General features: G+C 44.4%; 1 protein-coding gene across 1 annotated transcript in view; it reads right to left on the bottom strand.

Annotated features, from left to right (window-relative positions):
- Positions 1 to 12,907: 12,907 nt before the first annotated feature.
- The window catches only part of LOC129386599 (uncharacterized), a 53,354-nt gene continuing 51,949 nt past the window's right edge, over positions 12,908 to 14,312 (bottom strand). Inside the window, exon 8 of the mRNA XM_055074679.2 lies at positions 12,908 to 13,544. Within this exon, the coding sequence (XP_054930654.2) occupies positions 13,350 to 13,544 (195 nt within the window). The 3' untranslated portion in view covers positions 12,908 to 13,349. The remainder of the gene's footprint in view (positions 13,545 to 14,312) is intronic.

Genomic DNA, 14,312 nt, shown 5'->3' with positions numbered 1-14,312 from the left:
GTGACCCTATTCCTACGTACATGACTATTAGAGGCCTTGACAGGTCCCTTTACCCTGTGCTCTCAAGCCAGGTAGACTGGCAAGCCTACCAAATTTCATTCGAGGAAAAGTGCAGACATAATCATCTAGAACCCTTCGAAGACATAATCATACAAGCTATGCAGGCTTTTCCGCGGACGTTTGCAATATCTACAAGACGCACAGATTTAGACCAAGCATTGGACAGGCTTCGAGTGATCCGCCGGTGGGCTGAGAGACGATATAAGCGTATCAAGTTTATTTATGTCTAGAGGGAAGCCCGACGCTTTCAGAAGAAAGTTCAGCATCAGATGAACAAACATCAGTACCAACAATTGATGAGCTTCGGTGAATCGCTGGGCCCTCGCAAGCCGTTAACCCCCATGTGGAGAACTCTTCAGGGTCTTCGCTCACCTGCACAACAACGTCATCTCTCCACAGCGCTGGCTCTACATCAAAGTCCAAAGCTTGAGGTCGCAGCAGAATTTTGTGCGAAAGTTACTGGTGACTTCGTTCTGCTGCTGACTTCTCGCTACATGACGTTTCCATCGCGAGAGACCAAAGCATGAACTTACCTTTCTCTGTGGAAGAACTGCGAGCGGCTTTGGGTGTGTGCAGGCGATCGTCATCACCCGGCCCCGATGGGGTGACCTACGCTTCCTTAAGGCATCTAGGTTCAACAGTACAACGTTGTCTGCTGGATATATTCAATTAATGTTGGCGTGATGGCACAGTCCCCGATGGCTGGAAATGTGGCTGACTGGTGCCTCTACTGAAGCCTTGGAAGTCTCCGCTGGGCCTTACATCGTACCCGCCGATTGCACTTGCGAGCTGCATCAATAAAGTCATGGAGAGGATGTTGCTGACACGTATCAAATGGTACCTCGAATAGTACACTTACCCTGAGGCTATGGCTGATGTTCGACGTGGACGGTCTTCGATAAAAGTTATGAAGCGCCTCTCTGCAGCACTCTTCTCTCAAGTAGAATGTGCCTACAACTACGTAGCCCATGAAAGCATCCTCCAAGCTCTTGAGGCTCCAGAACATTGAGGCCATGTCTTTAGGTGAATTAGGAGCTATCTCATGGAGATCTCTGCTTGGCCTTACAGAGGATGGCCCGACAAGTGGATATATATCCAGTCGTGGTGTCCCCCAAGGCGGAGTGTTGAGCCCCGCTGTTTTCAATCTCGTTCTAGTAGGGCTTGCCGAGACGCTTACACAGACTGCTTTTGTCACGCTCTACGCTGACGGCATTTGTATCTGAGCGTCCGGCGTGAGAACGCCGCACGTGCGAGCCTGAATACAGAAAGCGGCAACTCTCACAGCGGCATTGCTTCGCCAACAAGGTCTGACGATTTCTACAGAAAAATGTGCACTAGTGGCGTTTACACGAAAAGCGATGTCTTCCCACCCGGTGTGTATCGAGTTAGTTAAATGTGGCTTAATGGCGCAAAAGCGGCTAAGGGCATGCTGCGCCAAACACGAGGTGTTTTAAGATCCAGTTTAGGAAGTATAAGGCTATGTTAATAATCTACATATTATGTAAAAATCCAGTGTCGTCTAGTAATTTATGGACGTCACATAATGGGACTAGCGGATCATCACCTAAAATTAGAGCAGGGTGTAAAGTTATGTGTAGTCATAATTTGTGCAAAAGTGTTCGTCTGTTTATTGCAATGTGTGTACATGTCAGTAATATGTGCATAACTGTTAGGGGCTCTTGATATTTCTTGCATGTTGGTGTGTCTTCTTTCGTAAGTAAATAATTGTGTGTGAGGTGTGTGTGCCCAATGCGTAGTCGGCATAAAACTACTTCGATGAACCGCTCCTGATAATAACATGACTTCCACTCGCCAACTATGGGTTTAGCGAGATGTAGCTTGTTGTCCGCACAATGGTCCCATTCGCGTTGCTATTTTGCCGTTAAGGCTTTTCTAATCGCACGGATGCTATTTTCCGTAGGCCCGGAGGCACGGCCAGGAGCAGTATGCTTCGATTTCCACGCTTCTGCTTTTACAGCTGCTTCTTTTCTGGTGCTGCAAGCGTCGTCGGTGCAAGCATCGCCATGTTCCACACGTGCATGGCCGTTCCCTTCCCGCAACTGCAGTTACCGACTGCCTGACTTTCAGCCGCAAACGAAATCAAGGCCAGATGCAAGTGCTATCGTCCCACCCTTCTGCGCATGGTCTCCTTGCACGATGACGTCACAGCCAGGAGCGGACATAAATGGACGGCGGTCCAACGGCCTCTTCAGTGGGCGCGGAGACACGGCCAGGAGCAGTATGCTTCAATTTCCACGCTTCGGTGTTTTACAGGTCTGTAAGCCATATTCTTTGTAAGCTAAGAAAAATGATGATCGTTGTTTGGTCCTGCTTCCGTGCCCGGAAGTGCTTGCTAACATTGCCTGTGATTGTTTTTCGATGCTTTTTTTGTTACTTCGTTCTGGTGATGTGGAAGCAAATCCGGGCCCTGACAGGCGAACTGAAGCCCTGCTCGATATGGATTCATTGCCTGATGACCCTTCCGAAAAGATGACAGTCATATTTGCCCTCATTAACGACCTTCATACGCGCTCAACTCATTCCGCTAAAGTTCAGAACGAGTTGGCAAATGATGTTAAAGATATAAGGACGAGCCAAAAGAAAATCGAAGCTCAAGTTACATCAATTCAGAAGAGGCTTGACGAGCTTGAAATAAAACCTAAATCGGTTGAGCTCCTAGAGCGCCCTGTTGATCACGTAGAGGACTCAGTCAAGTCGGTTGACGCCCATCTTTGGCATTTAGAATCCCGCCTGAACGAGCAACAGAACCGCTCCCGGCGCAAAACATAATTCTTCGAGGCATTCCAGATTCTCAAGAATCGTGGGAACAATCCGTGTCCCAGAAAAGGTCCATCTTAGCAGGTGCGCTTGAGCCCTGTCGGACAACGCGATCGAGCGCGCACATCGCTTAGGATCACATTCGCAAAACAAATGCCGCCCTATGATCGTGAAATTTTCTGATTTCAAATTAAAATAAAAAGTTCTTTCAGCAAGAACAATACTAAAAGAGAAAAATATAAGCGTTAGCGAAGACATTTGTGCAGCCACACGTGAAGTGAGGCGCAAACTATTCCAGCTTGCTAAAGATCAACTTGGCGCACCCGCCTACCAAGTGCGTTACAAAAAGTTAATAATAAATACGAAACAATATGTCTACGACTCGATAAGTCAATGTGTCAAAGAAAATGAGTCATCACGAACACGCAGAGGTGCAGACAATACAAAGCATGCGCCTGGGCAGTGGACGTCCCCTGCTCGCTCTGTGACATAGGAACGCGACAAGGTCAACAAACGCAACCAATCAAATACTTCAGTTCTTTTTACTAACATCCGAAGCATTATCAACAAACGCGTTGCACTGGAATCGGCCATCGACACGTGCGGGCCAGACATTATCGCTTTAACCGAAACATGGCTTTATCAACAAATCGGGGACCATGAAATATTCATGAACTCGTGCGATTTTTCTGTTGGCCGCTGTGACAGCGATACACGCCAAGGAGGTGGTGTACTGCTGGCGATAAATAAAAGGCTGCCTTCAAATTGCATTAAAATTGCCTCCAGTTTGGAGATTGTATGGGCAGTCGTTAAACGAGCACATAAAAAAATAATTTTGGGTGTCTATCGCCCCCCGAATTTCACTGCAGCATTTGTGAGCGATTTGCACGATGGCATTCATAGTGCTTGCTTTCGTCACACCACAGTGCCAATTTTCTTGCTTGGTGATTTTAATATGCCAAATGTTATGTGGTACAATGATCCCCCCACAATGTATCCTAACTCCTCTATGGCGCAGGACTTCTTAGAATTGTGCAATAGCTTTTCGCTGACCCAAATCGTTAAGGAACCAACAAGAATAACCACGTCTGTTTCCAATACACTTGACCTTGTTTTTACTACCCGACCCGATCTTATTTCCGACCTACCATGCTTGCCATGCATCAGCGATCATTGCCTACTTTCATTTAAAATTTGCCTCGAGTGACCTAAACCGATTAAAAAGATCGAGACATTAAGAAATTATAACCAAAGCTGACTTTCTTTCAATTAATAATTAACTCGCAGTGTTCCTTGATGAATACTTGCGCGAATTTGAATGCCGTAATGTTCAGTCAAACTGGAGTATCTTTGTTAATAAAGTGACTAAATTAACAAATAGGCACATCCCTATTTACACGATCACCTCTAATGCAAAAAAAACCATGGTATAATCATCAGCTAAAAAGCTTGTCTAATAAAAGGAAAGCGCCTGTTTAAATGGGCTAAACTAAGCCGTACCAATGTTCGCTGGTCAGCCTACAAACAGAGTGCCGATGAGTACGCGCAGGCCCTAAAAGACGCCAAAGATAACTTCCTAAGCAGCACACTACCTTCTATGCTTAAAACTAACCCTAAACAATTTTGGCGCACGGTTAATTTTAGAGACAATAATATAATAGCGCTCACGTTAATGGTGGCGCTATACCGGCCAACTAGTGTCCCGGAGTTCTAAATGAAAATTTTCGCAAAACATTTTTCGTTACCCAGCCATTCCACTCCGCCACACCTACGACCATATGACCATGATGTAATGTTCCCTCTCATTATCAGCTATGATGGTGTCGCAAGCATCATTAGGTCACTAAAACCATCCTCTGCGCAGGGTAGTGATCAGATTAATGTGAAATTCCTTCAAAGCACAGTTTGTTGCACATAAATCATCTTAACTAAAATTTTCTAGCAATCATTGCACGATGGTTTTCTTTCATCCGAGCGGAAAGTCGAGATGGTAATTCCAATTCATAAATCGGGCAATAAGCATTCCCCTCCAAACTACAGACCCATTTCGCTGACAAGTATACCTTGTAAGATACTAGAGCATATCTTGGCTTCTCATCTTGCTACTTTTCTGGAGTCGAATTCATTTTTCGCACGATCACAGCATGGATTTAGCAAATCATACTCGTGTGAAACCCAACTAACACTTTTTGTACACAAACTAAACACCATTCTTGACAATAGATCCTTGGCTGACTGCATTTTCCTTGACTTTGCTAAAGCCTTTGACAAAGTGTGTCACAAACTGCTCATCTATAAATTATGACTACTTAAGCTCGGTCCCTGTATTTTAATCTGGATTGAAAGTTTTCTTGCTAACCGTTCTCAATTTGTTTCAGCTAACAGCGCGAATTCTGAAGAATGCACAGTCCATTCTGGTGTACCGCAGGGCTCAGCCCTCGCTCCTCTTCTTTTCCTGATCTATATTAACGATTTACCATCCTGCGTTTCCTCATCCGTTAATTTGTTTGCCTATGATTGCGTAATTTTCCAAGCAATAACAAGTTCAAATAACGCCGCTCTTCTTCAAGCTGACATTAACGCAGTCTTTGAGTGGTGTAATACATGGCTTATGGAACTAAACATTAAACAATGCACATTCATGCGAGTGTCTAGAAAGATTAATAGTTTACCCACTTATCACTTAAATAATTCACTACTCGACAGCGTATCTTCATATAAGTCCATCGGAGTTCACATCAGTAGCAATCTAACATGGGATACGCACATCTCATGTTGTCTGCAAGGCTAATCGCATGCTCGGATATCTTGATCGTAACTTTGCAAAATCACCTTCGTCTCTCAAACTAATGCTATATAAAACACTCATTCGCCCTGAATTAGAATATGCCGCTTCGGTTAGTCATCCGCATTGTAATACTTTGGTACATACGCTTGAAATGGTGCAAAATATTTCGGTCAGTTTTATGCTCTCTAATTACAGTCGAATCGCTAGCATCAAGGTAATGAAAGCTAACATTAATCGACCTACGCTTGCTTCTCGACGTGCGATGCTTCGCTTAAGCCTTTTTCACAAACTGTATCATCATCCCTACCGGCGTGACTTACTAATACTTCCTCCCCATTACGTTTTGCACCGTTTGGATCATGCTCATATGAAAAGTTGGCATTCCGTTGTGTAAAACAGAATCATTCCTACGTTCCTACATACCACGCACATCAAATGATTGGAATTGCCTTCGCAAATTGGTAGTAACAATTTCAGATCATGAAAAATTTGTGACTTCATTATCCAATGCTCTGTAACATCTTGTTTTTGTCTGTCTCTTTATAGCTATTATTGTATAATTAGAACAACTGGACTGCATCTTTGTATATATATAGTATTTTTTGTAACATGTATTTTGCCTCTTCATAACCGCTATCGCATAATTAGAAACATCGTCACTGCCTCAACTCTTTCACCTAGATGATGCCACCCTCTTTTTAACAAGAAAAGAGCACCTCCGGCGCCGCACACGTGCTCTCATACCTCCGTGTGCGGCAAACCTCCCCCGCGGTCTTACCCGTGCAGAGGAGGTTGCGCTTCGGAGGATCCGGGTCGGGGTTGCCCTCACTCCTGCCGTGACTAGGAAGTGGCCGCACTTTCTCCCGTTATATCCTCGTCCTGAGTGTCCACTCTGCAAGTCGCGAAATGCTGAAGCCGACATCCACCACCTGCTGTGGGTTTGCCCTGCACTGAAACCGACGAGGCTACGGCACCTCGCAGCAGCGGGACTCTCGCCGCATAATCCGAGCGATTACGCTGCTTGGACGCAGGGACCGCATTATCGATCCCTTTTGGACTTCATTAAGTCAGCAAATCTTTCTTCATTAATTTAATCATCCTTACTCACCCCCATCCCATACCCTTGTATGCCCTGAGGCATTTACCCTCGCATTAAAAAAAATATAAACATTGTGCTGCTTCTTGTAGTTAAAATATTGTTGTTTTTCTGTGTTTTGTACCGCTCCCCTCTGTAATGTCTGTTGACCCTGAGGGTATCATAAATAAATAAATAAATAAATATGGAAGTGTTGTGTTTGTTATCTCTTTGTACGCTGCCATCGATGCACATCTATCAGCTGCTGCATCATCCGGTATCCCAACGTGGCTTGGAACCCAGCAGAAACGAATTGACCTCCGGTATTTGTTAAGCGCCACCATGTTTAAAATGTCTCCTATCAGGAGTTCACATTCAGACTTCAGGTGTAGAGCCTTCAGTGTGCTTAAAGAATCAGTGTATATGACTACGTTTTTGTGTTTGTCAGTGATAATCTTTTAAACAACAACCCATATAGCGTAAACTTCGGCCGTGAAAACAGAGGCGTGTTGTGGCAATCGAATACTTGTTGCCAAATTTTCCGTTACGGCCCCTACATCCCCGTGTTCTTTTGTTTTAGAGCCATCAGTGTTATTTTTCATGTTATTTTGATATTTGTCCTGAAGTGCTCGGAATTCTTGTATAATGTGTTCGTGTGGGGTGTCTCTTTTCTTTAGATGTGCTAACGTCCAGTCGAACTACGTCGAACGATATGTTGTTACGACTGGGTTTGCACAATACTTTAGATGAAATTGCCGAGGCTCAGCCTACTACACAGAGGGAGCGGTTGCTAGGTGCACCAGCGGGTAGGTGTATTTTAGAGTCAATTGAAGAATCGGTGGCTGTGTCTCACGATAGGGCACCCCTACACGAGTTGAACGTGAACCTTAGGGCAAATATCATGGTTCGTCCGTTTCCTCAGAATGTGCACCCCGGGCACAATGTAGGGAGGCGGGTTGCGAGAGCTAGGGCTTTGTTGCGAGGGGCAAAGGATCAGGAGGAGGAGTCTGCGTTTGCTGACGCCGCATGGATTAATGGTAAAAATGCTTATTCGGTAGGGCTGGTAGATGGCAAAGGGAGTGTTAGAAATGCCGCTTCCATTTATACCGAAGATCTGGGGGTTGCCAACAGGTGGCTATTGCTCTAGCACTAATTTATTCAAGAAGAGTTTTGGTGTTTAGTGACTCGCGATCTGCGATTAAAGCCTTCTCGAGAAGACTTGTTGCGGAACCGGCTAACAGACTGCTGCAGGGTAGGGATATCACTTCGCACACAGTTACTTGGTTCCCGGAGCACTATAGGGACCGTGGAAGGAGCCCCGCGTAGCCGCAACGAAATGGCGCACAGGGAGGCACGAGGATTAGTCAGCCGTGTACTCCCTGAAGGGGCTGGATCTCCCGCTCCTCCTGAGTACAGGGACCAACTGTTAACCTACAATGAAATCACCAAGCACTATTACTTAGGGCGCAGTACATTCCCCCTGCCACATTCTAAATTAAATAGGCCACAGGTGGTTACATTAAGGCTTCTGCACACACGAACGTACCCTACCCCAGTCATCATGAATAAAATTAATCCGGACTGGGGTGTTCAGTCTGTTGTAGTAAGTGTGGGGGGTTTGCTCCATTTAGAACACATGCTTTGCCGCTGGTTGGCCTTGGCCGGTGATGGTTCTCGAGGTGAACAGTGGTGGCAGCGGATGCTGCACAGTGATGTGCTGGCGGACCAACTCAGGGCTGTCCAGAGGGCCCGTTTGACGGCTGAGGGGCTCGGACTCTGTATACCGACGAGGGAGGGGCCCGCATCAGTCCCAGACTGATCCCTCAGGACCTAAATAAAGTTCTTCATACCATAAAATCTGCGAGACTGTTTAACATTTTGCCACAGATTCCTAACGCAACAAGGTCACGTAAGATTCCGAATCTCCACGTGGTGTCATACGCTTTTTCTAGATCGAAGAATACTGCCAGGCAGTGCTGTTTGTGTAAGACAGCTTCGCGTATCTCGTGTTCAAGTCGGACAAGGTGGTCCTTTGTTGGGCACCTTTTTTTTATATCCGCACTGATAAAATCAATAAGGTTCCGTTATCAAGCGTGAATGTTAATTCGGCATTTACGACACTTTCGTACGATTTCCCCAAACAGCTTGTCAGGGCAATGGGTCAAAAGCTGCTTAGGGATGTGGTGGATTTACCCAACTATTGCGTTTTTCCAACTTTGGGCATGCTTCCAGATTCAACTATTTTGTTGAAAAATTTAAGGAGAGCATCTACGCATTCTTAGGACAGGTGTGCAAGCATGGAATAATGGATCCGGTCTGGACTTACTGCAGTTCTTTTGCCGGCACAGAGAACCCTGTTAAGTTCTTGTACCGTGAATGGAGCGTTGTATTCGTCCCTTGACATACAAGCAGTTGGTAGTTTCTCCTTTTCTGCCGACAGTTTGTATATGAAAAACCTGTTAGAATTATTAGACGAGCTAGAGACGTTATAGAAATGCTCCCCAAGTATATTCGCTTGTTCTTGTAGTGTTGTCTGAGTGCCTGAAAGTGTAAGTAAGGGTATCGTGTATGATGAGTAGTTCCCCTCAAACTTCCTGACCGGTTCTCATATCTTTTTGGATGTGACGGTACTATTAATCAAAGATATATATTCCTGCCAAGACAATTTTTCCGCCTTTCTCCGAATATATCGAGCTTTCGCTTCAGAAAGTTGTGAAAATTTATTCAGTAATACTTTATATAATAAAAGAAGAAATAGGTTATATCATGGGTTTCTCATAAAGCGAGACCCGGATACATTTATAGCTCTTAAGGCGTACAGAAATTATCTTTCTAAAATGCAAAAACAAGCTAAACGTTACTATTGCTTCATGATGTTTGATAGTGTCACTAATTTCAAACAAAATGCGGAACAAATTAAATTGTAAGATATTTCCTGGAGCTCTCAATTTGCACATATTTGTCGAAAACTTCGCGCAGTGTCTTGTGTTTTCCGTAATATTAAATTTTACATGCCATTGTCTGTCCGAAAGCTTGTAGTACATGCCTTACGCTACAGTGTAATCCGGTATGGGATATCTGCATATGGTCATGTTGCTTAACATTTGGTAAACCGGGTCAATTCCGTCCTTCGTGGTATTCTGAAGCATGTTGCTTATGATGTCTCCCCGAAATCTGATGTGTTCAAAACTTTGTTTTTACGTGATTACAAGTCTTTTCTGCTAGAAACTGTTGTCATAAAGCATTTTTGGATAAGCCGGTATAAAATTCCTTATCTGCCCGTTCGTTGCCTGAGACCAAAGAATCCTTATGTTACACCCCGCTGTAAGACGAGATACGGTCAAAGACTCGGTAACTATTATGTCCCAGCAGGGTTTAATTTACTTCTCCAAAGCATACAAGATGTGAAGACGAAATATGGTCTCAGAAAGGCTCTTAGACACATTAATGCGTGAGCGGAAGCCTGTCATGTGCGTTTCTTTTCTCAGTGTTGTCTACAAACCAATAACATGTTACTGATGGCTTTGTCACTGTCTGCCAGGAACTGCCGTTCAAGCCCACTGTGGCTTTGGCAGGCCCGATTCTTGCGTTGCATTATTCTCAAGTCATCAATAAAGTATTATTAATATTATTATTATTATTATTATTTACTTGACTAAATATATTTGTGAGCCGACATTCGACAATGAATTATTTAGGAGTAGAGTGCTAGCAAACAAGTTCAATGAGTATTTTGCCTCATTAGTTGACAGTATTCATAATTACGATTCATTAGCATATTTGCCTCCCGCTCTGATTAATTCGTTTGCAAATCCCACAGACGCGCGGGGGGTCATCACTATTTTTTCGAAATTTCAAAATGAGCAAAAGTGAGGACATAGATGGCTTAAAATGAGAACCTATAATATTTATCCTATATCTCATGTGCGCCTGTCATAGTACACATTTATAATCTCGTGTTTACCGCGTGAGCAATTCCCCAAAGAAATAAAAAAGCTACTGTAACTATTATATATAAAGGTGAAGACAAGGGCAGTTTAGGTAAATACAGACCAATTTCAATTGGTTGGCAACGACTTGATTTATAGACCTGCAGAGCTTTCGCCGACGGTGCCTTAGGTCTCCCACGTGGGGAGGTCGAGGTGTTGCCTCGCCGCCGCCTCGCTGGCCTGCTGGACGGCCCAGAGTTGGTCACCGAGGCTGGGCTGCGCAAGGTAGCGGCCCATCGCGGCGGAAGGGTTCTGGAGTTAGCACCATGCGGGTTTTCGTTACAGTCCCAGAGCACGTGAGTTAAAGTGGCTACATCATTGTGTCAGACCTTGCATATATTTGTCGCGTATGTCGCGCATGTACTGTGGTATTGTGCCAGGTTAGGGTACCTGAGCGTCTGCTGTTGTCTGAGGATCACCGCCTGCGCTCTGACCAGCTTTTCGCTGGGCCTCGGAGGGAAGGTTCGGTGGGCCAGGCAGAGGGCCTTGGTAATTTCGTTGTAACTGGCCAAGCAGTCTTTGGTGCTGTCCCATGGACGATGGTCCCCGGCTCGTCGCGCGCCTTGGCGTGTGCCGTCTCGGTATCCGTTATCAATTTCAATCGCCTTTTTTTTTACAGTGTGCGTGAAAAACTCATCTTCATTGGACTGTAAGTTGTTTAATAGACGTAACGTTATGTCATCACAATTCGGCTTTCAGTCAGGCCTGTATACCTAAAGCGCCCTACTTTACCAAAAGAAATTGATTTTAGGAAATACGGAAGCGAAAAAACGCACCCTAGGAGCATTCCCAGATTTCTTAAAGGCATTTGACAGGATAAATAATGCTATAATGTTAGGAAAACATCAATGCTATGGCGTTCGTGGTGTCCTTTTAACTTGAATAAAAACCCGTTATTAAATCGGCAACAGTGAATATCAGTCAAGCGAGAGCTGTCATCATCCATGAAAGTTAAGAATGGGGTACCGAAGTCAGCATAGTGGGGACCCCTGTTATTTAATATTTTTATTAATGATATTGTACAAATCGACACTTCTGTAGAATATGTAATATATGCGGATAACATCAGTCTACTTTGCTCTGGTGAAATGGCTGATAACTTCATGTTGTCTGCAAATGCAGTGCTAAATAATATATATGCATAGATTATAGTAAATTCACTACCCATTAATTGTTCTAAAACCAAGCCTGTACTGTTCCGTGCGAAATCCAAATTATACGAAACGTCCCTCAAGCTAAGCCTTAATAAAAGCGAAATTGAATTTTCCCGAACTCTTCAAACTCTCGGTGTTCTCTTTCATGAACACATGGGATGGAATCACCATACTGACCACATAAACCATAAACTTTGCAGAATTTCAGGTGCGTTGCGTCGGTGTCAGAATATATTACTGTAAAACAAAAACTATTATGACATAACGCACTTATTTCTTCGCATTTATACTATTGTCATCTGGTTTCGTCCACAGGATCTAAAGCATTATTTAATAATCTGCTCGAGCTGCAAGAAAAAGAATGCCCTGTGGAGCGTCGAGGGTGTATCACGTAACCCACACACCGCTTAACTATTTATAAATTATGGAATTTTAAGAATGAACAGTTATTACGAATACTAGCTTCTGTCAACTTTTAAATCAGAAATGCGCAGTGGAAGTACCCCCTCACTAACTTTGTGCAGTTTGCAACGAAATCTGGCCAGTCGTAACCCATGCTCGTCAGCAGAGCTACATAGCAACTTAGCCTTTTTGACGTCAGGTGTGACGTCAAAAGTGCCAAAGTTCTGACACAACGACAGCTGCCAAGACATTCAGTGGCAGGCATTCACCTTCTATTTCTACAGTAAATTCTACAAGTAAACAAAAGCACCAGGGCTCTAAACTCGTGCTCGCGTCGCATATGCATCGCAGCCAGAGGGATGCGCGTACACTCTATACAGAGAGCGTAAATGGGCACTTTAAGAAAATCAGAATCTGCAATAGCGAGAAGGTTGGTTGCAGTACATGCTAAAATAGTCAAAGAATACTCTGATGCGTAAGAAAGGGTAGAAACTTAGACGCAAATATAAAACGGGATTAATCTACACAGACGTGAGAACATTGACAGCACAGCTTCGTATGCAATTAATAACTCTCGCAGTCCAAGTTAAACCGATAGGGAGATTTCCAACACATCTAGAAGCCGTATTGAGGGCGAAAGGAACATCAATATTGTCACGTAGTAGTGACGGTGAAGAAAGCAAAACTGGCAATGGCGAAACTAGCGTTTTATTAGGCGACTTTGTGCCCGCAAAAGCAAGTTGCACGCAAAGCACAGCACAGTGACGAACACGGTCGGCGGTCGGTGAAAATCTGATCAGCGAGTGAAGCGCGTCGGCTTTTATACATCAGTGATGGAAGGTTCCGGAGTAATCGCTTGTGCCCGCGTGCGTTCCAGAAAGTTCTACACCATTAGCGTTGCGTATACATGCAATCTGATTACACAAGGTTCGGAGACAATAGACATCGGTTAGGAGCATTGATAACTTTCGAAAAACATTCGATACATGCAGGCGCGTCCTGCGCTGTGCGAAATCATTTGTTAGGTGGTCAAACGTGGTCACCCGATAAACAAGGACACGTGTCAGTATTGTTAAAAGGATAGCTTTCAGCCCATGCCAACGTTAGCGCGCGCTCGACTGCCAAGCTTTCCGTATTCTCGCTTTGGCTTCCTTCTCGCCCATGAGTCCCATCTTCTGCACGGCTGACATTAGCTGCGGATGCCATGCCGCCATTCTGAAGGCGGTTTCTGCCCGACGCGTCGAGCATCCAAGGGCGTAGCTGGCAGCGCACTGCACGAGTCCGAAGTTTCGCCGAGTCTGCAGGTTCAGAAAGCATTGCACGGGCTGGGTTAGTGTGCCAGTGAATTGCATCCCTTTCGTTATATTAGTTATTTTTTTTCGCCCTGAATGTTCTTTTTCAGGCCATTGCATACGGGGAAATGAAAAACCTTAGCAACAAATCTAATGACAGTCTACTGTAATATGAGACAATTATCCGTTCAACGCAAATTTTTACTCTGACGCTACCTTGTCAGCCCCTATGATGTGGTACTCTTTCATTGAAATGTTTATCTGCTCACAGAACAGCTGCTACATCACATCGATCAGCACGCCTTTCGATTGATAAGTGTTTTAAAGTCAAGACTCATTCGTATCCGGCTCGCTATATGTCCAAGAAAACTGTCGCGAAAGGTTAAGTTAAACATGTAAAGGCTACTTTCATACGGAGTCGCACCTCAGAATAGGCTGATCAAGTTTCACACGTCTCTGCAATAGCTGGCTTTGCTCACTGAATTCATGAAGCTTGTCGCGGTTAAGGAACCTTTAATCAGTCGCACAAAGTAGATATATTCAGTCTTTGCACCGGGGACGCCGCTCTGGATAACTATGCTATTAGGCTGGGTTGAAAGCACCATTGCAATCCGCGGAGTATTGCTGAAATACGACCGTCTCGCACCTACGATTTCATATTCGCAACACTTCTTAAATGTGGTTACACGTTATAAAATTCAGTTGTTTTATCTGTTTACGTAGATACGCTATCGTTAGGAATTTAACTTCAATGGAAACATCACACTCGAAACT

This window comes from Dermacentor andersoni, chromosome 4 (assembly GCF_023375885.2).
Source record: "Dermacentor andersoni chromosome 4, qqDerAnde1_hic_scaffold, whole genome shotgun sequence".
Classification (NCBI taxonomy): domain Eukaryota; kingdom Metazoa; phylum Arthropoda; class Arachnida; order Ixodida; family Ixodidae; genus Dermacentor; species Dermacentor andersoni.
This window is presented reverse-complemented; position numbering and strand designations above follow the sequence as displayed.